Here is a 27,645-nt window from a genome sequence, read left to right on the forward strand (position 1 = left end):
GACCAGAGTAGTTTTGGTAGAGTGATGGGTGCAAAAGTCTGATTAGACTGCTTTCAAGAGAGAACAAGAAAAAAGAATTTGGAAGCAGGAAATATAGATAATATTTTCTAGGAGTTTTGCTAGAAATGGGCCAGTAGCTGATGGGAAAGGGGAGATAAAGAAGAGCTGTGTGCGTGTGTTTGTTTTCAAGGTGAGGGAGTTGGAGTCAAGTTGAATTGTTGGAGTCAAGAACTTGATAGACAAAAGAAGGTGAGATCTAGTGCCCAAGTGGAGGGAGTAGGTTTAGATAAGAATACAGTTGGTTTAAGTTGACAGATGAGAGCAAAAGCGGTATACATATATAGGCACATATGTAGATAGGTAGATATGTGGGCTAGTCTGTGAGGATGCTCTTTTGATAGCTTCAGTTTTCTCAGTGAACTGAGAAGCAGGGTCACTATTTGAGGGAAAGACTATGAACATATGTGTTGTAAGGTTTGAAAAGCTATGTATGGCAGTGAATGGACTTAGAAAAACAGAAAACAGTGTTTGCTGGGAAGCATTAAGAATGATTTGAGGATCGGGCCCAAACGCAGTTAGGTTACTTATGGGCCGCGCGGCGCCTGCTAGGAAAGCTCCCTCTCTCCCCAGGATCTCCTGAGAGCTGTGATTCACCTGCTGCCTGCACCTTTTCTCCTCACAGTTCCTGAGGAGGTGAGAGAGACGAAACACAGGGAGCTACTAAGCACAATGGGAATTAAAGTCCCCCAACATCGCGCATGTTAGGGGCTATAGTTTCTGTCCACTCCCCAATACTGCCACCACCGCTATCTACCAGTCGCAGGCAACACCGAGGAAGCGGTCTGGCCTGATGAGGAGGTGAAGCCCAGGAAGCTTCCCCGTAAGCATCCTGCGAATTGAAGTCCCCAAGGAGAGGTTTACTGGGCGCTTCAGTTTCCTGATCTCTCCCTTCTCTACTATGGCCTGAGGACTCTGGGAAACAGGCTAGACTGGAGGGAAAGCCGGACTTACGAACTTGGGAGGGATGACTGGAAAACTGCAGTTTCCCCAACGCAGAGCAGTGCTGCCCACTGTAAAATCCAATCCTCTAGTCGTCACGTCTGCAGGAGATGGAGAAAGGCCTGGCCTAGGGAGCGCTGCGTGGACGCTGGGAGATGTAGTCCCGCCTCCGCCGCCCAAACTGGGAGTCCTGGTCCACTTGCCCTCGTAGCCTGTCGTTCCGAGCCCCCTGCCGGGGGTGGGGGTGGGGCGGAAATTCTCTTGCCCTGAAGGAGACCCCTTATTACTAGCCATCTTTTCACGTGGCTCTCCCCGTCCCTCCCTTCTGGTGTCTCCGAACTGGAGAATGGGAGAGCCGCGAGACCCGTGGAGAAAGAAGGCAGGAGAGAGCGTGAGAGGTCAAAGAAGGCCAAGGAAGGCAGCCGTCTAGCGGATGGAGGCGATGCGAATCTCGTGGGGCTTCTGGTGAGCGAAGCCGGGTGTGGGGTGGGGCAGGGTCCTTGAGTCGTCGCTTCCCGCGGTAGCCCGCGGGTCGGTGCCCCCCCCTCGCCCTTGGTCTCCGCGCGCGTCCTAGCCCCGCCCCCGCTCCCGCACGCACGCGTAGTCGGTGGGTCTCCCGTCCTTTCCCGCCAAAATGCGGCGGTGGCGCTTCCCAGCCCCAGCAAGGCGGGAGTGAGGCCCTCTCTGAGGGCCGGGCTGGCGCGGCAGGGAGCGATTGCTTCCCCTCTGACGCGCGTCGCTCCTCCCGACCAACCTTCTCCACACGTCGGATTCCTCAGGTCCTCTACTCCGAATACAGAGAGAGGAGGGAGAGGGCCGGGGCGGCCCAGACACACTCTCTCAGGTTCGCTTTCCAGTGGCTGCGCTGCCAGCCTGGTGTCTGTGAAGGGTGGTGCGGAGAGAAGCCAGAGAAATGTTTGGGTACTCTCTGTTTCCCACAACTGGTGTTTTTATAAAAGGCTTTGCTTTGTGTCTTCATCCGGCCTGGTGGGGCTCGGGCACTGGCATCGTGCAGGGCGCAAGGGGACCCTTTATAACCACAAAGGGGCGGCTGCGCACGCGGGCCACTGATGCACGGCCTCTGTCATAAAGGCCAGAGCCTCACATGCACGTCCCTGCAGATCCCGTGACAATGGCATAGTAGCCAAGGGCATGCCCGGTGTCTGACTCTCTGGCCCGGCCACGTTCTAGCTGTGCGGCTGGGGAAGGGCGTAAAAGTACCTTAAAATAGGGCTGCCACATTCCGCAAATGAAAATGTGGGGCATCCAGTTGAGTTTGAATTTCCGTTAAAAGCCGGATAATTTTTTTTAGCATAAGTATGTCCCAAATATTACTTATCTGAAATTCAATTTTAACTGGGAATGAAGTTCAAATTTAATTGTATTTTATCTGGCAACCCTAACAAGGCATTTTAGGAGCAGTGTACGAACAGTCCTTAGAACAGCACCTGGCAGGTGTATATATGCAATAAAGTTTATATGAAAGAGCCAAACTCCTCCAACCACACCACATCCCAACACAGTAGTGTCTGTAGTCATCCGGCTGGACTGGCCAGCCCTCTGTCACACAAAGTCAGTTTACATGCCCTCTCCATCCCCCTCCACTATCACAAAAGGCCAGATTCTCCCTGCCTCCCAGCACTCCGCATGTTCATGTGGGGATTTTGAGGTTCTTAGTAATGTCGGTGCTGTGTCACTGGGCACAAGTGGGAGGAGTTTGGGGGAGTCTGAACCATTATGATGTTGGAACCAGTGACACTCTTTCTTTAGGAAGCTGGGACTAGAGTCTGTCTCTTCCAGAATTAGGGGCTTGTTATCTTCTGCAGAAGGTGTGTGAGCTAGGAGAGAATGGAGATGAAGTGGGGAAGCCTGTGATGTTGTATGATGTTAGTAACAGAGTCCCAACTTGGAGACTGTATATTGAGTGGCTTTGGTCTCACTGAGCTCATTAAGGCATCTGACATTTGTGAGGCAAGACTTTGTTCAGTCTGAGAAGACTAAAGGACAAAAGAAAACATTGAAGTGGCAGAACCTAGGATTATAAATGTAAGTCTATTTGATTCTCAAGTTTCATCTCTTCTATTCTCCCTCAATGTCAGCATGCCTACATCTCTCACAATAATAGCACCCTGAATTTATATTCTACTTTTTCGTTATAAAAACTTTTGATTTCTTTATCTCACTTTATTTTTTAAAGTCTTTTGTACGGAAAAAGAGAGGGGCATTCCTCTCTGAGGCCAAGAGTGGTTAAAATGAAATGCCTGACTCTGCAAACCTGGTGAAATGGAGTGTTAGCCCACGATTTAGACAGAAGTGTCCAGCATATTCCATTTTCCCAGTCAGAGCTCCAAGTCTTAAATTACCGGAGGAAATTTTAGGGAGCCTCTGCGATCGTGGGATCTCATCCTCCATTTCTCTTCACATCAGGTTGGTGCAGCAGCTCATTCTCTCTTTTCTGTATTTGCCCTCTCCCTCCTTTATGGCTTCTCCCTCCTGACATTTAAACATGTTTACTTACCTCAATTTTAAAAATCCTTCTCTCCAGGGGCCAATCATTTTGCCTTCCTATGCATGTCCTTGAGAGTCATATGCAGGATTTTAGAAGGTTTAAAGTTTACTCATGGTAGAAATGCAGTGAGGTAGTAACTGTTGCTAGGTAAAAGAAATGCTTGGAATTGTTCAGCTAGGGATAAGTATCCCTAAGGCAGTCCTCCTTAGCACTCTGGTGCCAGACGGAAGCTATTTGACCTGGTCTTCAACAAGATAAGCACAGAAATTCAGAGTAAGCATTTAAAAACTTTTACAGCAGTTTAACAGAGTAATGTCTATCAAACTTCATCATGAAAAATCCAGAGTGAAAAAAAAATCTTTCCTTGACCCTATGTAGTCTCCTATCTCTCTCCCTCTCTCTCGCTTTCTCCCCTTCTCCCTCTTTCCCCTTCATCCCCAAGCTTTTGAAAAGCTGTACTTCAGTTTCTCACTTTTCATTTACTCCTCAGCTCCCTCCAGTCTGACTTCAAGAATCACTCTTCTTGAACAGTGATACTGTTCTCATTTTAAGGATACCAGTACTATTTACCAGATCCACTCTTTGGTTCATCTTACTTGACCTCTCTGTTACAGTTGATCTACCTGCATGAAACGCACCTCCTCTGGTTTCCGGGAGAACAGCCTACCTTCCTATAGTTGTTCTTTCTCAGTGTACTTCTCAATAATTATCTGATTATCAAGTCTCCTTCTCATGCTGCATACTCCTCTACGGGCATAGTCCTCCAGATGCCTGGTTTCAGCTGTCCCTATAGGTTGGTCATTTTCGTATTTGTTTCCAATCCAGACTTTTTCCCTGATCTCCAGACCCACATAGCCAGTTGTCTTCATTTAGATATTCCATAACCACCTCATCAAATCCAAAGTCGAACTGATCTTCTCTCCTCCATACCTGCTCGTACTCTTCTTTGGTTCATCTGAATGCACCAAATTTCATTCATAGCCTAGCTTAGAAACCCATGAACAATTATAGATTTCTCTTTTCCTGACTCTCCATATCCAACTGATCTTCAAGACTCAAAGGTTCTCACCCCTAAATATTTCATATTGCTCTCATCATTTTCTTTTCCTTTCCCACTGCTCTGAATCAGATTATATAAATTGTTTCCAGTAATTAACACCTACTTGAGATAAAAATTGGACTCCTTAGTATGACACTTAACACTGATTCCCACTTATCTAGCCATTTTTCTTCTACTGCCCTCTTGAAATTGTGCTGTAAAAATATTTAACTCCTACGTAGTTTTTGTCACAAATCGTGCTTTTAAGTGTCTGTGCCATTCTCTTCTCCTGGAATGCATTAGTAAGCCTTCTCTGCCTGGCCTTCTCTCCCTCTTGCTCCTCCTGTGCTGAGTACCTGCGTTTCCTCCCTGGAGTATTCTGTGGTGTCCCATGCACCTTCAAGTGCTCCATTACAGCAATTACCAAATTTTAACAATTGAAGTTCCTTGAGGACAGTGACGGCTTTTGATCTTAGGATATCCACTGGATAACAAAAGACATATTACAAAGTAGAATCTCAACAAATACAACAAGTATTTGTTGACTGTTTTGGGATTAGCATTTTTGAAACTAGGCAAACCTGGCCTCATGATTGAGCTCAGCTAATCAGGTGCCTTTTCACTTTGGACACACTTAATATAAGCTCTGTGAGTTCCATCAACTCTAGGAAGGCTGTATAACTCAGTAGTTCAAAAGATGCATCTTTTTTTTTAAACATTTTTTTTATTGAGTTATAGTCGTTTTACAATGTTGTGTCAAATTCCAGTGTAGAGCACAATTTTTCAGTTATACATGAACATACATATATTCATTGTCACATTTTTTTCGCTGTGAGCTACCACAAGATCTTGTATATGTTTCCCTGTGCTATACAGTATAATCTTGTTTATCTATTCTACATTTTGAAATCTCAGTCTGTCCCTTCCCACCCCCCACCCCCTTTGCAACCACAAGTTTGTATTCTATGTCTATGAGTCTGTTTCTGTTTTGTATTTATGTTTTTGTTTTTTTTAGATTCCACATATGAGCGATCTCATACGGTATTTTTCTTTCTCTTTCTGGCTTACTTCACTTAAAATGACATTCTCCAGGGACATCCATGTTGCTGCAAATGGCATTATGTTGTCATTTTTATGGCTGAATAGTATTCCATTATGTAAATATACCGCTTCTTCTTTATCCAGTCATCTGTTGCTGGACATTTAGGCTGTTTCCATGTCTTGGCTATTGTAAATACTGCTGCTATGAACATTGGGGTGTAGGTGTCACTTTGAAGTAGGGTTCCTTCTGGATATTTGCCCAGGAGCGGGATTCCTGGGTCATATGGTAAGTCTATTCCTAGTCTTTTGAGGAATCCATACTGTTTTCCACAATGGCTGCACCAAACTGCATTCCCACCAGCAGTGTAGGAGGGTTCCCTTTTCTCCACAGCCTCTCCAGCATTTGTCATTTGTGGACTTTTGAGTGATGGCCATCCTGACTGGTGTGAGGTGATACCTCATTGTAGTTTTGATTTGCGTTTCTCTGATAATTAGTGGTATTGAGCATTTTTTCATGTGCCTATTGATCATTTGTATTTCTTCCTTGGAGAATTGCTTGTTTAGGTCTTTTGCCCATTTTTGGATTGGGCTGTTTGTTTCTTATTAAGATGTATGAGCTGCTTATATATTCTGGAGATCAAGCCTTTGTCAGTTTCATTTGCAAAAATTTTCTCCCATTCTGTAGGTTGTCATTTTGTTTTACTTATGGTTTCCTTTGCCGTGCAGAAGCTTGTAAGTTTCATTAGGTCCCATTTGCTTATTCTTGCTTTTATTTCTATGTCTTGGGTAGACTGCCCTAGGAGAACATTTTTGAGATGTATGTCAGATAATGTTTTGCCTATCTTTTCTTCTAGGAGGTTTATTTTATTTTGTCTTATGTTTAAGCCTTTGATCCATTTTGAGTTTATTTTAGTGTATGGTGTAAGGGAGTGTTCTAGCTTCGTTGATTTACATGCTGCTGTCCAGTTTTCCCAACACCATTTTCTGAAGAGACTGTCTTTATTCCAAAAGATGCATCTTACAGTTGTGCTTCCTGGGTTTGAATCCTGGCTTTGCCGCTTACTAGCTGTGCAACTGTAGTTAAGCTAATTAACTTCTTTTGCAGAATTGGAATAAAGCTAGCTGTTACTTCAGAAGGTTGTTTGTATTAAATGAGATAACACACAGAAAGCACTTGCTGCATAAGTACATTTTCAAAAAAATGTTAGTGCCTATGTTAATTCTCTATTGCTGCTGTAATAAATTACCATGAACTTAGCTGCTTTGAGCAACATTTACTTTCTCATAGTTCTGTAAGTGAGAAGTCCAGTAGGCTTGACTGGTTTCTCTGCTCTGAGTTTCACAAAGCTGAAATTAAAGGGTTCACTTCCTGGATTCATATATAAAGACTCTGGAAAGAATCTGCTTCCAAGCTCATTCAGGGTGTTGGTAAAACTCAGTTTCATGTGATTGTAGGACTGAAGTCTTTCACTGGAGATTGCCCTTAGCTCCTAGAACTTTCTCTTTAGTCCTTGTGCTTGGGCCCCTACATCTCAGAGCCAGTAATGGCACATCAAATTCTTCTTACTTGGAATATCTCTGACTTCTCTTTCTGCCACCTCTCCCTTCTACTCTCTATTGTGCCACATCTCTCTGATTCCAGCTGAAGAAAGTTTTTTTGCTTTTGATGATTTATATGAGATTGCCCTCCTACAATAATCCAGGATAATCTCCCTGTTTAAAGTTCCATGATCTTAATTACATCTTCAAAGTCCCTTTTGCCATGTAATTTAATATACTCACAGGTTCCAGGGATTATTAGGTAATGGGCATCTTTGTGGGGTCATTCTGCCTATTACAATGCCCTTCTCATAGGTTAAGTATTAAATGAAGATATATATGTCTTCTCTCTCTCTCTCTCTCTGAAAGGTTTTAGAGTTTTAGCTCTTATATTTAGGTATTTGATCCATGTTGAGCTAATATTTGTATATGGGGTGAGATAGGGATATAGATAAATGTGTAACACTTTACATGTGGTAGGCCCTTAGTATATATTGATTTCCTTTACCCTTGGAGAAACTTTTTCACCCCAGCCCTTCTAATCACATGTAATCTGCCTTGTAAAGCATTCCTCCTTGTGAGGAAAACAAAAACAAAAAAACACTGATGTGCCAGGAAAGCTGCATGTCCTCTAAAGTTTCCTTTTGTAAGTGTGAAGAATTCACATTTCTCTCTCTCTTCAGAGCTTTGGAGTAGGTCTCATTGTTACATATCCTTATTATATATTATCCTTAACATTTACTACAGCTGTAATTTGCTTTCAATTTAGAAAATTTGCAGAAAAGTATAAATAATAGAGCAAATACTCATGTCCCCAAAGCTCAGAGTTTCACATTTGAAATTCATTGTAATTAGTTTTTTGTATAATTATCCAGTGTTTGGATGCTTTTATCCACACATAATATAATATTTTAGCATGATATAATATTTTCAAGGTTCATCCATGTTGTAGCATGTACCAGTTCTCATTCATTTTTATGGATGAATAATTTTTTATTCATTGATCAGTTGATAGACATTTAGAGTGTTTGGGCTGTTAAGAATAATGCTACTGTAAACATTCATATACAAGTTTTTGAGTGAAGTTTTTTTAAAAATACCTAATTTTTTTTAGAGCACTTTCAGTTTTGCAACAAAATTGAGAGGAGGGTACAGAGATTTCCCATATATTCCCTTTCCCCACATATGCATTATCTCTCTCTCAGTATCATCACTCACCACAATGGTACATTTTTAACCAGGGATGAACCTACATTGATGTATCATAATCACCCAAAGTCCATAGTTTGCCTTAGGGTTCAATCTTAGTGTACATCCTACAGGTTTAGAAAAGCATAATGATATATATACATCACTTTTAATATCATAGAGTATTTTTACTGCCATAAAAATCCTTTCTGCTCTGCCCATTCATCTCTGCCCCCTAGCCCTGACAACCATTGATCTTTTTATTGTCTCCATTGTTTTGCCTTTTCAAGAATGTCATATAGTTGGAATTACACTGTCACCTTTTCAAATTGGCTTCCTTCACTTAGTAATAAACATTTAAAATTCCCTCATGTCTTCTCATGGCTTAATAGCTCATTTTTTTTAGACCTAAATATTCCATTGTCTGGATATACTGTAGTTTATTTATCCATTTATCTATTGAAGGATGTCTCAGTTCCAAGTTTTGACAATTTGATTCCAATTTCTCCACATCCTTGCCAACACTTGTTTTCCATTTAAAAAAACATGCCCATTCTAGTGAATGTTAAGTGGTATATCACTGTGGTTTTAATTTGCATTTCCCTAATGACTAATGATGTCGAGCATCTTTTCATGTGGGTATTGGCCACTTGTATTTCTTCTTTGGAGAAATATCTTTTCAAATCCTTAGCCTATTTTTAATTTGGGTTATTTGTCTTTTTATTTGGTTGTAACAGTTCTTTATATAGTCTAGATATTATACCCTCATCAGATAGATGATTTGCAAATCTTTTCTCCCATTCTGTGTGCTGTCTTTTTACTTTTTGATAGTGTCCTTTGATGTACAAGAGGTTTTGATGAAGTTCAATTTATCTTTTTTTTCCCCTTTGGTTGCTTGTGGTTTAGATGTCACATCTACAACACCGTTGTCTACTCCAAGGTCAGAATTATTTATATCTATGTTTTCTTCTAAAAGGTTTTAGAGTTTTAGCTCTTATATTTAGGTACTTGATCCATGTTGAGCTAATATTTGTATATGGGGTGAGATAGGGGTCCAAATTCATTAATTTGCATGTGTCAGTTGTCCCAGTACCATCTGTTGAAAAAATTTATTATTTTCTAAATAATTCTTTCTATTTTTGTTTCTTTTTTCCCATTTTTATTCTCTGTTTCTTACTGACTTTTTCCCCTTGTGTTTCTTCAAGTTTTGCCCTTATGTTTGTGATACTTGATTATTCTTCCATTTTGCCTGCTCACATTTATCTTACTCTGTTGTTTGACCATCTCTTCCCTGAGTTCTTACATTTTTGCTTTGTGGTCTTCCTTCACAGAGGCAATTAGATTATTACTTTTTCTTCATTCATGCAAAATATTTAGTTATAATTTTTGTCTGATCCATTGTAGCAGTTTTCTAGTAAATGACCTTCTTCTTCTTATTTTAACTCTTTTTCTTCATAGTTCTTTTTATAACTTTGGATTAATGACTTACTCGTTCTTTTTTTCTCACACTACATCAGAGTTGGGCTTTCCCGGACTATTTCTTTGTAAGAGGTTCCTGGGTGTGTTGAAGGGGTCGGTAGAGTTCTAGGCCAGCCGGTTTTCACAACATTAAAGCTCACTCCTTGTCTTCCATTGCATATATGGCTTTTCAAAGGGATTGAGCAGCCTCTTTCCTCTTCTTCTGCTTCCCAGTTTCTTGCAGTTGTAGTTACAAGTAGGGGGTATAGATTCTCACCTGATGGTCAGACCCTCACCTTTAGGAAATTTAATTTTCATCATTTTTTTTTTTATCTTTCTCTGTCCTTCTTTGTTCTCAAATTTCTCTCCATAACTTTCTTGTTCCCAACTCCTATTCCTAAGTGTCCCTGATTTCAGCTCGTACATGTAATTTGTTATCTACAGATTATACTTATCTCCTTGTTTTGCTGAATGTGGAGTTAGCAAAGATCTTTTCATTCTCTTTATTGCTTTTAGATGATTTTCAGAACAGAAGACATGGTAATAATGATACTTTAAATCTTCCATGTTTTGCATTTTAGATTTTTCTCTCATTAACAGCATACAACTATACTTTATTCATTTTTTAAAACCTATCTGATAATTTCTTTTATCTAATGAGGTTAGCCTGTCCTTATTACATTAATGACACATTTAGACTTGTTTCTATCACCTTATTTCTTTCTATTTATATTACTTCTTTTTTCTCTCCTGTTTTGTCTTACGTTTCTTCTACTGGGTTGATTCTTATTTTCTTATTTCGTATCCCTTTTCCCTTGGTTAAAGTATACATTCAACCTGTTTCTTTCTTTTTGGTGGTTTCCTTAGAATTTTTAATATTACACATATAACAAGATGTTAAATGTGGCTTTCAATGTTCTGGGAATTTCATCTGAGAACAATAGATATCAGTTAACCTATGCAGAGCCTGCTAAGAGATTGTGAAGAAGACTTTTGTGACACCCCCACCACCACCCCAGCTCATTACCCTCTCAGGTGTAGATTTAAAATCATTTCTTTAGAATTGTTGGTATGCTCTATGGTATTTCTTCTCCCCTTTTTCTTCTCTTCCTTGTGAGGTATGTGTCAGAGAATCATTTGGAGAACTTGATGATACCCGTTCAGGTATCCCCTGAATCTGGAGATGTGTAGGGTCCTGACTCATGCCTGGAAAAATGTTTAAAGTTGTGTAAGCTTTCAGGAAGCTGGTCATGAGCCAGCTCTATGTATGGAAGTAGCTCTTTCCAAGGTAATGGAGGAGTCTCAGTTCCGGCTCCCTATCTCTTATGGGCCCAAGCCCCTTCTCTTCCCTTAGCCAGGGCAGTACTACCCTAGCTCCTAGCCATTATGATCAGTTTGGGACTCTGATAACTACACCTCTTCAGGACCATCACAGAAGCAGTTTGCACTTACTGCTGTATCTTCCCCCTGCACCCCCATCCCCTGCCATCTTCATTTCTGGCTCCTGGAATTCAGCCACTTGTTATTTTACTCAGAATTTCTAGGAGTTTGTAGTGGGAGGCTTTCAGGTTATTTTAGTCTGGCATCTTGCCAGAACTGGACATCTATTTTAACTGTTCATTGTCTGCCTTCCATATTGGATAGTAAACTCCATGCAGGCAGATAATCATTCTTGTTCAGTGCTTTATCACCAGCTCTCAGCACAGAGCCTGGCATATAATGAACACTGAGTAAATCTTTGATGAACAGGTGAGTTACTTTCACATATTTGAAGGCTTCAGTAGTGAAGAGAATAAATATAATTATGTCTACAAAAATGAGCATCCCAAAGAAGAGAGTCACAGGAGGTCTGGAACGCCAGGCTCCTGTATTATTTAAATAGCTACACTACAACTGACTCACCGAAGCTCACCTAGCAGCTTACTTTTGCTGAATTTTTTCCTGTTTTAGACTTCATAAGACTCCCACTTCACTCCTGTCCTCTTTTAAACACCATATTTATTTAGATATAATTTACATGTACTAAAGTGTACCCATTTTTAATATGCCCATGCAACAACTACCAAAGTCAAGATATAGAACGTTTTCATCACTCAAGATGTTCCCTTTTACCCCTGCCTAGGCAATCTCCCAAACTCTTAGTCCCAGTTAACAACTGATCTGTCCTCTGTCCCTAGGGGTTAAATTACTCTTTTCTGGAATTCCATGTGGTAAATGGAATCAAATAGATTCTCTTTGGCATTTGGCTTCTACTCATTATAATGTATTGAGATTCATCCATGTTGTTGCAAGTATCATTAGTTCATTCTGACTCCTATCTTTTGAAATAAGAGTTTCTCCTGTTTCTAAAGGAATACTTTTGCTTCTCTCCTTCTCTCACTGTCCCTGTTACTCTTCCCTCTCCCAATTCCCTTAATTTCCAGTCTAATATCAGATGTTGTGATTAAGTCACTTTTGCCTTCCACAGGTTCTGTAATCCAAGATGTCTGTTAAGTGCTGGAGTATCACAAGGATGTTGCCTTCACCCAGACTTATTCCTGAGTGTAAGGACTTGAAAGTCCTCATAAAAAATATCCTGAAGGATATAAAGGTGATGTGTATGAGTGATATGCACATGGTGGTGGCTTGGACTAATTATCCAAGGCAGCCTGTGGCATGGGCAACGTGGGAGCAGACTTGGAAGGGCCCTCCCATACCCCTGAACAACTTCTACTTCTAGACTAAGAAAACATTAGTTATAATTAGAACATGCTCTGCAAAACAAACAAACAAAAAACCCAGAAAAACAGAAAATGGTCTTAAATGGATTAAACAAGCAGGAGGCATTTTTGTCTTACATGATGTCAAGGAACCATGTTCCTTTTCTCTCTTTCCACCTGCTCAATATTTAACTTATTATCATAAGTTTGCAAGATAGTTGCTACACTTCCAGGTGTCAGCTTTAAATTGAAAGTAGGTAGAAGAGTGAAGATCAGAGAGCACAGAACCGTGCCAGTCTTGGCGTACCATAGTATCACTCTATGGTATTGCCAGAATTTCTCAGTCGATCCGTCACCCTAAATAAGATCTGAGTTTTATTGGGATGGAAGGAGGGGAGAGAGGATAGAACGGGGATTGATATAGAGTATGTAACAGTAGTGCCAGGCACAGATGCATTGCTTGGAGTCCTCTGTAGACACGCATTGATATTGCTGAATGAGTGAATGAATTATTTGTACATGAAGTCTGGAAAGGAGGAGAGGAATGGTGATTAACTATTCAATCAGTGGTGAAATAAGGGGTATGTAAATGAGCTTTCTGGTTCAATGAAGAGGGGTGGGCAATTAGCAGCTCAGATACCAGGATCCTCTCAACTCTGATGTTGTCCCTGAATTAGCAATGACAGGGAGTGCTAGAAGCTCTCCATCTCTCTGTATTCTCTCAAAATACTCAAAGACCTGAAAATGAGAAATAGAGGGAGAAGAGAGATTCTAAGTTGTGGATAATGGCCTCGGTATAGTCTCAAATCCTTTGTGAAGGAAGCAGGCATGATGGGCATTGTGAATAAAAAAGTATTAACACTTTAGTTCAATTGAGTATTATACTTTCCAGCTTAGGTGGTCATACTACAAATTCTAAGGTAGAGAAACTCGGAGAATTAGATTCATGGAGCATTGTTCAAGAGGCAAGTACATAGCACAAGTATCTTCTGAGAAGAGATTACTTTAAAAGTAGACTTCATGAGCCTCAGTTTTGGCTGGTCAGAATGAGGAGTTCATGTACCTACATCCTAGGTACATGCTACAGTGCCTGGAAGGTAGTGTATATTGTACACATTCTACTGTGTAACTTGTTAAAAGGTAACATATTTCCCTTGATAGATGCGCGCACACACACACACACACACACACACACACACACACTCCACTGGGTTAGAATTCAGCTAACTCCATGTTGTGAAAAGCACATGTTTCCTTGGATGCACATGAAGAATAGTGAGGGAGGTGCATGACACTGGGTCTAATTGTCACACATGGTGAGCTTTCCATGTCTGTGAAGTATGAGTTTCCCATAGGCTGTATACCATGACTATAATGGTGACAGGAGTGGGCCTTCTGGTGTAGGCAGGAACTCTGAAGAGTTGTTCCAACCATGACAGGTAGACATACTTGTCAAGGTGGGGTTCCTTTGTCACATTCACATAGAATTGTATCTTGTTCTTTTGAAGGCTTTGCCTGTTTTGTATAGTCACTTGTTAGTTGTCTATTTAATGTATTTTCTACTGGACTCTTATCTTTTGAGAGCTAAGATCGTATCTCTTTTGCTCATTATTGTATTGCCAGTGTTTGTCACAGAACATAACAGGCTTTCTTAAATGTGGTTCCTCATCTGACCCATAGAACACAGAAAATGGTTTGAGGGGCTATTTTCTCAGTTCCCTTAAGGATGGTCCATAACTAGTAGTATTCCAGATAAATAGAGAAGAATTAATTTATTATGTAGAATGGATACTTTGGGATATTAGGTCTTACTTCTCTTAAGGAACTTTGGTTCAGAAAGGCTGGAAGGTACTTTGATGAATTAGGACGCATTCTGAGGGTGAAGGAGGGATAACCCCCCCAACCGTGCTTTCTAGTGGCAGGGTGAACAAATGTTGATTAGCTAAATAACAATGAATTTCCACTAATCCCTCAGTAAACCTTTATTAAATGAATGAGTGAGTGAGGACTCAGTCCTCTTAGCTCAGCCCACTCTTCTCTCTCAGGCTGACGAAAAACCAAAGGATGATGTGGTTGTACTGAGAGACTGGCCTGAGACTCTATACCAAGAGCTTTACCAGCCCCAGAGCAAGCCTTTCATCTGCTTCTACTCCAACGAGGTCAACTATTTTGTCTCCTTAAACTGGGCAGAACTGTCTTCAAAACAAATGGAGGTAAATCTAGCTCATCTTTTTTTCCTGCCTTGTTCTGAATCCACTTTATATGCATCATACCTAAACTGCCTTCATCTCAGAATGATGAGGGTGATTCTGAGTTAGCTCACTGTAATTCCCATTTCCATACGCCAGTCTAACCTGGATGCAGTGATGCTTCTTCCCCTCTGGTCATCAGGGTCACAGAATTCATATCCCCTGTAAAACAGGCTAAAGGCCAAGGAAAGAGCCTTAAGCATGGTCCTTCTATCACATACCTGATTCCTAGCACCAGGAAACTCCCAAAGTCAAGCTGTCCAGTCTTTTCTTAGACCCACAAGAGGGAACAGGGAACATTCAACCCTCTTCTATCCCTCACTTTTGAGAGGTAACCTGCCTCCATGGTCAGGCGTTCATCTCTCATCCTCTTCTAGACAGTACTTTGGATACAGAAAAAAGATACAGAAATGAAAGGAATGATAGAGAAGATAAAGTTTCATCTGTTGGATCATGTGCCACCCATCCAAGCAATGGTCCACACAGGCTCCTACCATATGTTAATTGCTTACTGTGGTGACATGCGCCTGTGGCTCTTTGGAGATCACCATCGAGAATTCACATCTCTCGGTACAGTACTCTGTCGTTTCTCCATCAGCTGCCTCTGCTACGACTCAGAAGCTGAGATGCTGCTCTCTGGCACCTTGGGGGCTGTGGTTACCTGGTTTATCTTGCCGAATGGCAGGGGCCTCCAAATGGCACAAACTATACCAATGGCTGGAGGTGAGCTTGTGCAGGGCTTTTCCCTGAATGGCCCCCAAGGCTCCCTCATGGCTCTTTGTGAGAATAAGGTGATACTCTTTACCCACCAGGGTCAGGGCCAGCTGGAAGAGGTAAAGAAGTTCACTCCCATCACCAGTGGTTCCTCCATCACCTGCTCCTTCACTTGTGTCTCTCAGGGCTATTTCTATGCTGGAAACAGGGATGGAGAAATCTATGCTTGGGGTCTAGACCGAGGTAACTTCCTCCACAGCTTCCAGGCCGACTCCTCATCAGTGATATGTATCCAAAGCCAGCCAGAGACCCACACCTTACTAACAGCAGGCAGTGAAGGTGTAGTGAAAGAATGGAACCTTGCCTTTGGGAACTTGCTGTGGCAGCTGGATATTGATGAGGATCTGCAGAAACTGCAGTTTATTGATAACACCTCTTTTTTCTGCCAGACTACCTACACTTTCTCATTGTACCACCTGCCCTACTTTTATAGCCTCTTCAGTATCTGCGGTTCTGCTCCCCTGAAGGTGCAGCAGGTCTGCTGCGGCCATAATTGGATTCGGATCCTGTGTGTCACTAAGGATGGTTTGTTGCGCTTCTTGTCTCCAGCAACAGGAGATCTCCTGGTTATCACCTGGCCTCTACTTATCACGGATAAGGCTGTGGTTTGGGCCTATGATTCAGACAGAGAGGAGCTCTTTGTGGCAACAGACAGTTCAGAGGTGCTGGTGTTTGATGCAACACGCTTCCCTTGCACAGCCAAGTATCTTGTGTGCACTTCAGTAAACCCTGTGGATAGAGTAAGGTGCCTGGCTTATGGGCAGTCCCATTTGGGTAAGGGCCTGGTAGGGTTGATGTTCTGTGGGCATGAGAGTGGCATTGTGAGAATTCTCTCCCACTATAGCTGTGCCCGAATAGAGAAGACTATTCACTCTGGGGCAGTACTGGCATTGTCTATCCTGGAAGGTCCCCAGAAGTACTCATTGCTCTGTTCCTATGGCATGGATAATATTGTACACGTGACAGAAGCTGTGCTTCAGGAGAACAAGGTAATCCTGCAGACCGTCAGCAAAATTCTCTGTAGTTGCCTCCTAAAACACGTGATACTCTTACCAGGTTCTGTGGGTGCCATCACTGAGAACCACTGTTGGCATCTCTGGCACTACGAAAATTTTCTGACATCTTCAGAATCAGAGAAAAGTTCTGTGTCTAACGAGACAAAATGCCTGCACCAGTGTGCCATCACTTCATTTGATGTCTGCCTTTCCCTGAAACTTTTTGTCGCAGGGGACATTGATGGTTCAGTCCGGATCTGGGACTTCCATGGTAAACTCATAACTGAGTTGGACTCAGCATTACATTTTGGCCCAGTCTGCTTTGCCAATAATTGGGGTGACCTGCTTTTGACTTTCAACCAGAGTCTTTACCTGGTATCCTGCTTAAAATTGCTCCCTCCAGCTCAGCTGATTCACCTAGCTATTGTAAACAATGCAGATGAAATACTAGAAGGCCCTAAACCCTTCTTGCCTAGCTTCTTCTTTTCATATGAAAGAGTATTTGTACCCAGATTTGTCTACTGTGGTCAAGGGCTGCAGGAATTACAGGGGCTAGAAGCCCTTGTCAACAAACAGGCCATTGCCTTTGACAACACTGTGCCCCATGTTGTAGAGGAAGAGAGACATAAGTCCTCTGTGATTCAAGAGGGAGCAAAATTGCATTTTTTGGAGGATAAGGATATTAATTTTTCTACTCTTAATCCCAAGCATGATCGTCCTCTACACAAGGTTCCTGCTCGATTGCGGCTGGCTGGCTGGGATGGGTTGAAACCCTACCATTTTTTACGGCGCTTCTTTGGTCCAGGGCGGCAATGGCCCTTTCCTCCTGATGGCTACATCCCCAACTCAGTGATCCGTGCCCGCCTTTGGCCTGAGGGCACCCCAATATTCCTATGCTATGATCTGCCCCCATCCTACCAAGATAAGGACTGGGACATGACTGAACTCAGCAGACGCCAGGCACAGTCACCTAGGACTCCAGTAAAAGAGAAAATCTCAGAGAGTAAACAGGGTTATAAATCCAAGCAGCAGAAACAAACTTTCTTTGATGGTCTTGTGAACATGATCAACCAAAATTGTATGGGAAGAAAATTTGATGAAGGACTTATTAATATTTTAATTGAGGCCATCCTCAACCTCACAGTTTGCTGTTCTATAGAGCAATACAAGACATATATTAGTGTCCTGGCACAAATTTTTGCCTTCTATGAAGTATCTTCAAGGTTGCAGTCTGAGGCTGCCAGTCGCCTCCTGGAAGATACAATTCATTCCAATCCACAGGTCCGTGAGATAGCCTGGGTGGGGCTAGAGAGGCTGGGCCTCATATGCCATCTCTTTGCTGTTCCACTGGCTATGGGATTGATGGACAGTGATGAAAATGTGTGGGCTAAGGCCTTATACCTTATGATGAGAGTCACAGGCATCCAAACTAAGAGTATGCTGGTAGGCCTGCTGAAGAGACAAGAAACTTTCCAGGAAATGCAGTAAGTTGGGTGGCAGCCTTCTTCGCTTCTGTTCCTTCTAGCTCCTAACCTCCAAAATCTGACTGCTGCTTCTCCTCCACAACCCCTTTTCTGTTCTTTTCATCTGCCTATGTTCTTTGTATTCTATTTGTTTTTCACCCAAGTGCCTATCCCTCTTCTTCTGTCCATTGACTAGCCTGCCCTTCCATCATTTTCTCACTTCCTTAAGATTCCTCAAGACTCAAGTCCCCAAATCTCCTAAATGAAGAAGCATCATGGGTCACCCTGACTACTCTATTCCGTGCTATTTTAGATTATTTCTTCTTTATCCATCCTTTACTTCGAAGTACTCTGTCCTAGTTGGCTACCTTATCCCTGCTTCTTCCATTGTTTTTGAACCTCCTCGTCCTGTACTTTCCCCTCCTCCTCCTCTTCTAATTTTGTTTTATTGCTGGCTCAGTATTATCCTTCTTTTCCCTTGACTTTTGTAGACAGGACTTTATTGGAGAAGCCACTCTGGACCGGCTGCTGGGAATTCAAGCTAATGATATCCAGTACCTGCTTACTCAGGTGGAGCAGCGGCTAAATGAGAACCTGACCTTATCACACAGAGACAAGCAATTTCCCTTTTCTCTAGATATTGCAAGGGCTGGTGAACCTGCGGCCCTTACTGAAAAAACACTCAAACCTTTGTCAGCACCTATAAGGATCACCAAACCGGAGGGAGGAAAGACACATCTTGAAGCAAAGAGTAGAAATCTTAGTATGTATGGGGTGATATATGGGGCATATTTGGGCCCTACCTTAGAGCACCAGAAGGCGGGGTGAATAAGGCCCAGGTATATAAAAAGAGATCAGTGATAACAGTTAAGTAAGGAAAATCTTTTTCACAGAAAGTAATCTTCCTGGGAAAGACCTACCCCACAACAGATACCAAGTCTTATTTCTTTAGGTTATGGAAATTGTGATAAAACAGCAGGAATTTCTGTACATAAAGCTTCAGCCCCCTTTTGTATCTCTTATGGTAGTTCATTGAACTAGATATTACAAAGGATCTCACTCAGGACTTCTGTGGGTTTTGGGGTGGGGGGAGTGTTTGTTTTATTTCTTATTTTTTTTAATTCAAGTATATTTGGCTTACAATGTTGCATTAGTTTCTGGTGTACAGCAAAGTGATTCAGTTATATGTATATATATTCTTTTTCATATTATTTTTCATTCTAGGTTATTACAAGATCTTGAATATAGTTCCCTGTGCTATACAGTAGAACCTTGTTGTTTATCTATTTTATGTGTAGTACTTTGTGTCTGCTAATCCCAAACTCCTAATTCATCCCTCCCCCTCTATTTCGCCTTTGGTAATGGTAAGTTTGTTTTCTATGTCTGTGAGTATGTTTCTGTTTTGTAAATAAATTCATTTGTATCATTTTTTAGATTCTACATATAAGTGATATCACTATATTTGTCTTCCTCTGCTGACTTAATTCACTTAGTATGATCATCTCTAGGTCCATCCATGTTGCTGCTGAAGAATTATTTCATTCTTTTTTATGGCTGAGCAGTATTCTATTGTGTATATATACACCATATCTTCTTTATCCATTCATCTGTCAATGGACATTTAGGTTGCTTCCATGTCTTGGCTATTGTAACCTCTGTGTTTTTCTTAATTACTTTTCTCCTGATACCTGTGCAGTTAAAAGGGACCTGAGTGTTTCCAGGAAGCAGAGAGAGACAGAATTGTTACAGTTTAGCCCTGTGCTAGTGACTTCAGAGGATGAAGGTGAAGAAAGAGAAGCTGGGAAATCAGGGCAAATTGACATCCAGGGTGTTGCCTTAGAGCCAGAGCTGCCACCAGTCATATCCCAAGAGGATGCTGAATCAAAAGAGGTCATGTTGGAGGCCAGAAAAGCCAGGGAAGCCTCAGAAGCCTTGGAAGTCACAGAGGCAGCAGAGGCCACAGGATTTATGAAGACCATAGATCAACATAGCATGAAAGATTATGGAGAAGTGATCCCTAAGCTGGAAAGACAAGAACGCTTGAAAAGGCTTTGGGAAAGAGCGTTGAAAAAAAGCCATGAAAAAGCAGATGCAAAGTTGGAAGAGATTAAAAAAATGAAGGACATTCCAGAGACATCTGCAGAAGAGTCCATGAAAGAAGTCATACAGGTTACCAAGCAAGAAGAAGATGCAACGAAGAAACGTGTAAAGAGTGGTCATGGTTTGTCTGGGATTCCTGGACGCACAACTAGATCAGACATCAGATCATGGCAGGATGACATTTGCGATCTTGTCACCTCAAGAATAGCAAGTTCCTATCCAGGAATGTTAAGGGATCTGGGTCAAGAATTGGTGGACTTGGCTCAGGCAACGCTTGCTCCTGAAGAGCCCAGCTGGGATCTTTTCCAAGAGATCTGTCCTCTTTTAGAGGACTCATCAGAACTGGGTGACAGATTGATGGAAGAAACACCTGTTATAACAGAAAAAGTGGATAAGGAGGTTATCAAAGAAGAAGAAACAGTAGAATTGAGAGAACAACAGGGTGAAAAAGTATTAAAGAAAGGCAAGGCATTTTCTCAAACCAAGAAGAAGAAAGTTACTCTATTAGAAAATGACAAAGTATTAGAGAAAAGGAAATTTTAAAAAGTAAAGAAACTAGCCGTGCAAAAAGGGAAAATAACTGAGGGGAAAAGGAAACTGGATAAGCAAGAGAAGAAATTCATGCAGGGAAAGGAGAAGCTGGCTAAGGATAAGAAACTGACCTATCAAAGAGAAAAAATAGGTTGGGAAGAAGAAATACTGGCTTCCTCACAAAAGAAATTAACCAAGGAAGAGCAGAAGTTAGTCCTAGGAGAAAAGAGGAGGACTGGAAAAAAGGAGAAACTCCTGAGGAAAAGAAAGAGGGTGAACTGGAAAGAGGGGAAGGCAACCCCAGAAATGAGGAAGTTGGGCTGGGAGAAGGCTATGCCGGCCCACAAAGAAGGCATGTGGGCCCAGGAAGAGGGGTTCTTGGAAGACAAGTTGTCCCATGAAGCGGAGGAGCTGGGCGAGGAAGAGGAGGAGCTGAGTGAGAAAGAGGAGCTGCTGAGTGAGGAAGGGGAGGAGCTGGATGAGGAAGAGAAAGAGCTGAGTGAGGAAGAGTTGGAGCTGCCTTGGAACAAGGAGGAACTAATCCTGAAACTAGAGAAACAAATTTAAAAAAAGATGAAAAATTACCACAAAAAGAAGAAACACATCTGGGGTATGGAGAAACATGTTGAGGAAGAGTCCTGGAAAAGGGGGAAATTGGCTCAGGAAGGAGAACATTTATCTAAACGAGAGGAAGGGCTGTTTGGGGAAGAGGGAAAACAGACATTAGAAAGAGGCAGCTTGGCAGAGCAAGAGGGTAAACTGACCCAAGAAAAGAGGAAATCATTAGTAAAGGAGAAAAAAGCAGCCCGTAAAAAGAAACAAATCCAAGAAAGAAAAAAACAAGTCAAGAAACAAGAGAAAGATGACCAGAAGGAGAGGGAGGCTAAGAAAGAAGAGAAAGAGGCTAAAGACAAACAATTAGCCTGGAAAAGAAAGAAACTGGGTCCAGAAGAGAAGGAAAAGTTTGGAGAAATGGAGAAATTGTCACAACAAGAAGATAAACAGACCCAGAAAAAGGCGAGCAAATCTTGGAGAAAGGAGAGAAGGGCTCAGAAAGAGGAGAAAATAACCAAGAAAAAGACACAACAGGCCTGGGGGGAAAAGAAAGTGGACCTAGAAGAGAGGGAGCAGGCTGGGGAAATGGAAATACAGTCATTGAAAGAAGAGAAACAGCCATAGAAAGGAAAGAGATGGGGTCAGAAAGAGGAGAAATTGCCTCAAAAACAGGAAAAAGAAGCTGAGGGGGAAAAGCAACGGGCCAGAGAACAAATGAAACTGGTCCCAAAAGAGGAGAAAAAGATAGAGAAAATTGAGAAGGTATCCCCAAAAGAAAAGAAAGAGGTCATGGAAAAAGAGAAGAAACCTAAGAAAGAGGAGAAATGGGTTGGGAAAGATAAGAAAGCCGTTGAGAAAAAAAAAACAATGGGCCCATGAAAAAGAACTACTAGCCCTACAAGAGAAACAGGCCCAGAAAGAGAGAACATGGAGTCAGAAAGAAGAGAGAGAGAGTGATCAAAAAACACAATGGGCCTGGGGAAAAAAGAAATTCCCCCTAGAAGAGAAGGAACAAGCTGAGGAAATGGAGAAAAAGCCCCAGGAAAAAGAAGAAAGGGCGCTGGAGAAAAGACTAATTCAGAAAGACAATAAACTGGCCAAGGAAGAGAGGCACACTGCTGAGAAAGAAAAGGCAATAGCCAGGGAAGGAATTGGCATAACTATGAGAAAGGAAAAAATTACCCTAGAAGAGAAGGAAATTATGGAAGAAGAAGGTGAACTGCCTGAGGAAGAGAGGAAGTTGGCCTATGACATTAGGAGCGAGGGGACGGGTATTGCCAGGGACGAAAAAAAGAGAATCAAAGTGGAGAGGATACAGACGACGAGGAAACTGGATATGGGGAAGGGGATTAGTTCTGAAGAAAAAGAGGCTAGTTCCAGGGAAAAATATATAAGGAAGAAAGAGAGTCAACTGTTGATCCTGACAAAAATAATTAGAGAAACTAGTACAGAGCCATTGAAAGAAATAGGAATATCTGAGGAAGAGCAGTCATTCATTATGGGAAAGAGTGGAATTGATGGCCAGAGGTGGGAATTTTTTAAGGAACAGGAGGAAATAACCAAAGAAGAGAAGGATCAGTTTCAGGAAGAAAGAAAACTAGAAGATGATAGACTGGCTGCCAAAGAGAGAACACTGATGGATGAAGAGAGCTTGGAGGAGGGCCAAAGATTCTTAGAGAAGGTCCAGGAAAACATATTATTAGATAAAATCCAGGTAGAGAGCATGTTGAAGTAGGTCCAGCAGCAAAATCTGTTAGGGAAAAAGCAGCTGAAGAAGCTTCTGAAGAGAATTGAGGAGAATAAACCAGAAAAGAGCCAGCTAAAGTGGTTATTAGAGAATATCAAAGACATACTGTTTGAAGACTTACCTGAAAGTTTGGTTGAGAAGGAAATGGAAGTTCCAGCTAAGAAGGGGATAGAGGAGGAGAGTCTCACTGAGGAAGGACAAGAGGAGGAGATTCTGCCCAAGAAAGAGAAAGGGAAATACCTGATTAAGAAGAAAAAGAAAGTAAGCCTGAGTGAAGAGGAATTGGAGGAGAACTTGGCTACGAAGCATAAGAAAAAGAGTTCAAAGAAGGAAAAGAGACTGACTCCGGAGGAAAAGAAGCTGAGTAAGAAGGAAAAAGAGGGCCTACATGAAGAAGGGAAGGAGCCCCTCAGCAAGGAGGAAGGGGGGCACCTGAACATGCGGGAGGAGGAGGAGACTCTGAGTGAGGAGGAGGAGGGGGAGAGCCTGGGTGAGGAGGAGAAGGAGGATGAAGAAATGGAGAAGAAAGAGGAAAAAGAGGAGGAAAGGGCGACAAGGCAGAAGGATGAGGAGAGCATGAGTAAGAAGGAACAGGAGAGCAGACTTACAGAGGCGATGCTCTCAGAGGAGGAAGGAATACTGAAAACAGAGATCTCAAAAGAAGAAGTGAACTTATCAAAGCTAGTGATAGAAGGTGAGGCTCTTGCTGAGGAAAGGGAGAGTACAGCTAGAAGGAAAATGGCTCCTGAGAAAGAGAGATTGCTTGGTGGAAGGAGAGCTCCCACACTTATGGATAAGGCTACATGGCCAACAATTATGAGGAGCCCCTTCAAAATACAACTCCCAGGAGCCCTGGAAAAAGAAAAGGGAGTGCCCCTGAAACTGGGGATCAATTGGATTTGGAAGGACAGGAAAGTCAACTTCTTGGAACACATCACATGAAAAGTTTATGGAGAAGACAAGAGGATATATTCTTGGAGAAAGCCAGGGACATGTTTTTACAAGTCATGGAAACAGGCTTAGAGACTCAGCCCCGAGAAGACCTCCACAGGCCAAAGCCCCACTTACCTGATATCATTAAACAACAGAAACCTGTATGTAGAACCAAAGGTGGCAAGTGGAAGTGGTTCATGAAGTATCAGGATTCCCAGGTGGGCAAAACTGAGGACCAGACCCCAGCCCCAGCCCCGGCCCCAACCCCAGCCCCCACCCCAGTCCCCGCCCCAGCCCTTACCTCTATGCCAGCTAAAAGGCCATAGCACTCAGAAGAAAGATTCTCAGATGAGGACTGGATTAGTAATGCCTTAATAAGGCTGGAAGCAGGAGAACAACTTTCAAGGGACAGTTTCCATAGACTGAACCAACTCCTCAGACACTTCTCTTCAAAGGGATATTTGAAATGCCTGCATCTGTCCAATCTTAAAGCCATTGCTAAACACCTCCAGCAGAACACACAGATAAGTCCTCTAGATATACCACAACCCTATAAAGATGTTTTGAGTCCAGTACACTTAAAAGTAATCCCTCCAATTGGAAGAAAAGAAATGGAGAGCTGTCTGGAGCCATTCTCTATTCCTGTACCAGTGTTCTCGGCTACTAAGAGGACTCAGTCCCCACCAGCTCTCAGTTGGCATCTCTCAGCTGAGTCCTACAGGAAGAAGCAGGTACAACAGTTATCCACGGCTGTCAAGGAGTTAAAGCACATTTATCCGATCAGAAAGGATGGTCCTACAGCTGTCTATCCCTCTGTGGATAAAAAATCCCTGTCCTTGGACTTCTGGACCTTGAGGGGAAGGGGTGAGCTCCCCATATTTCACAAGACAAAGAAGAAAGCCCTGCCTATCCCTACACCAGTGTTACCATCACCTACCAAGAGGATTCAAGACCCAAAGGCTATAAATTGGCATCTTTTAGGAGAACCTTACAGGAATGCACAGGCACAGTGGTTATCCAGTGTTCTCAAAGAGATAGAAATGCAATATTTTTATCCTGCCACAAGAGACATTTTCACAGGTGCCCATACTTCCGTGGAAAAACAAACTCTAGCACTGATGTTTCAGAAGGATCTCAGGGCTTTTAAGGGTAAAGGCAGGGCCCTCAAGTTGCCCCAACTGGAGAAAAAGGCACAGCCCAACTCTAAAGAAAAGGAAGGGGTGCCTCGATGGGAGACGTTTGTGGCACTGTACCATGTTTTGCGGATGTTGCAGCAGCGATATGCAAGAGACACTGCTGCTTGGATGGAACAGTTCTATCGCCTCATGGACGTGTACCAACTTAAGTCCCCCCGAATCCAGAAGCTGCTGCTAGAGTTACTGCAGAGAAAGAAACTCCAACCTCAAGAGACCATCTACAAAAAGGCCCTGAAAACCGAGGAGCTGGTACTTGGTGAACGCTTATTCTATGGCCTGTTTTGTGGTAGTTCTCATGCCCCTGCAGGTCCCCTTGAGTTCCAGGGAGTTGTACCCTTGCCTGGGCAGAACAGGGTGTATACTATCCAACCTGTGGATATTGCCCACTATGCGTTCCTAGAACTTGCCTGGAAAGGCCTACCACAAGTCAGTCCTTACCGTACCGAGAAGCTGCCCAACATCCCTACTCCTACTCTCTGATATGGCCTAATATTAGCACCTTGAGATCTTATTGGAAAATATGCCTGGGCCACAGATTTTAAGCCTCTTTACCTGTTCCCCACTTTAAGGTGGGGCTAGACAAAGACCCATTTTCATTCAGTTCCAGAAATCTATTACTGTGTACTGAATAAAATGACATTTCTCATTTGTAACAAATATTCTGGTTTATTTCTCTTCCTCCCAGAGCACTAGAATACCCTAGAAAGTAGCCAAAGAAAACATAGCCTTTATCCTAAGAGGTTAGTAGACTTATTGTGGTGACCATTTCGTAATGTATGCAAATATCAAATCACTATGTACTACACCTGAAACTAATATGATATTGTATGTCAACTGTATTTCAATTAAAAATATAACATAAAGTCCTATAAGGGTGGGGAGAAGAGACACCAGGGAGTTCATTTTCTCTGCCATGGGAGGACACAGTGAGAAGGTGGCTGTCTGCAACCCAAGGAGAGAGTTCTTACCAGAAACAGAATTGGCTGACACCTTGATCATGGACTTCTAGTCTCCAGAACTGTGAGAAAATAAATTCCTGTTGTTTTAAGCCACACAGTCTATGGTTTTATTATGGTAGCCAAGCAGACTAATACAATTAGGAACATTTATTTTCTGTCATGAGACTTCCTACCTAGGATTGTTCCACAAAGTAACCAGTGGCTCCAACCAGGTCATAGTGTATTTCCCTGTCATGCAAAAAGCCTGGAAGAACTATAGAAATATGGCAAATTTGTGATGTCCTCAGGGGTGATAAATATATTATATATCAGATACACACACACACACACACACACACACACACAGTAATAGCTTGGAGAAGAAAAACAGTAAAGGACTTGAGCAAGATGCCCTTAAGAAGGGTACTCAGAAACTGCTACAAAATTCCAGTGGCAGCCCATTGATTATAATTTGTTCTACAGCCATACCTAGCAGCAGTAAATGTGGTTCTCAATCTGACTAGTAACAACCCCAATTAACAACAGTAGGGTCTGTTACCTCAGCAAAGGGCTATAATGAATTTTGCATAGGTTACAAATAAGACTGTCCACTAGGGAAGCGAAAGATATAGTGTAAATTTGACTAAATGCAAGCGGAAATCAAAGATACAGTTTAAATTTAAGTAAATGCAACTAAGCACAGTGGGACTCAGTGATTTCCTGGAGACTGTTACTGGTTCAAAGACTTACAGAACTTTACTGAGATCTTGGAATTGAGGACATACAGGTTCACTTCCTGAGTATCTGAGAATACTCTAGTGATCTTCCACTTCCCTCCTCAATTTCACATCCTATCAGACAACACTCAAACTTTGGTCTCTAATGTTGTCCTTTAATCTAAGGAGGAAGGCTGATTCCCTATCTCAGGGCAAAATTAAAAGCAAACAAAAAGGACAGGTCTAAACATCCTTCTATGTTCAGAAAAATGTTATGCTCTCCAGGAAATCATGGACAGTGCTAAAGAGAAGGGAGTGTAGTGAGACTGCTATGGGTGAAGCTGTTCCATTTAAGTATAAAATGACAATGACAATATCATTAAATGATAGGCATAAAATGATGGGAATCATTAAAATAAGACAAAATGGTTGGAAAAATGTGACTATAAAATGTACAAAAGTAGTTATATAAATATGGATGACATAAGATTTGTGCATTGTACTGTTGATACCAATAAGAGTGTTTTTACAAACAAGTATTTCTTCTCAGTATCTATAACTTTGTTAATCTGTGTAAATAGGGAGGGAAATAATTCAAATATGAAATCCAAGCAGGCATGAAAGAAATAAAGATTGTACTAAGAAAAGGAAAAATGGATAAACACTGATGGTCACTGAGAATAATCACACAGAAGGGGGTCCAACAGGACATCAGCACCAGGTATGTCACAAACAATAGCCAAACAGTTGGAGGATTCAGTGGCATTTCAAAAATAAAATTGCCAAATGTCCTAAAGAGAAAATCTAACAACAGATCAAATCAGTTATTTCCTAGGAGTTGAAATATCTATCAATTATTTTTAAAAGAACTAACAGTTTTAATAAGAAGCAAAGTACATATTTTAAAAAAGCAAACTGAAATGTTTAATATATTCTAATGATGGAAAAACTTCACATCGATAAAACTTTAATTCAT

At 42.0% G+C, this 27,645-nt stretch overlaps 1 protein-coding gene across 1 annotated transcript in view; it reads left to right on the top strand.

Moving 5' to 3' along the window:
• The window catches only part of LOC105075876 (WD repeat-containing protein 87-like), a 32,613-nt gene extending 6,691 nt beyond the window's left edge, over positions 1-25,922 (top strand). The window contains 9 exon segments of the mRNA XM_074370858.1: positions 14,518-14,685; positions 15,099-17,974; positions 18,445-18,605; positions 19,650-20,572; positions 20,681-21,083; positions 22,327-22,853; positions 23,139-23,349; positions 24,090-24,441; positions 24,712-25,922. Coding sequence (XP_074226959.1) covers positions 14,518-14,685; positions 15,099-17,974; positions 18,445-18,605; positions 19,650-20,572; positions 20,681-21,083; positions 22,327-22,853; positions 23,139-23,349; positions 24,090-24,441; positions 24,712-25,495 — 6,405 coding nt within the window. The 3' untranslated portion in view covers positions 25,496-25,922.
• The last annotated feature ends 1,723 nt before the right edge of the window (positions 25,923-27,645 follow it).

The sequence above is a fragment of the Camelus bactrianus genome, chromosome 9 (assembly GCF_048773025.1).
Source record: "Camelus bactrianus isolate YW-2024 breed Bactrian camel chromosome 9, ASM4877302v1, whole genome shotgun sequence".
Taxonomy (NCBI): Eukaryota; Metazoa; Chordata; class Mammalia; order Artiodactyla; family Camelidae; genus Camelus; species Camelus bactrianus.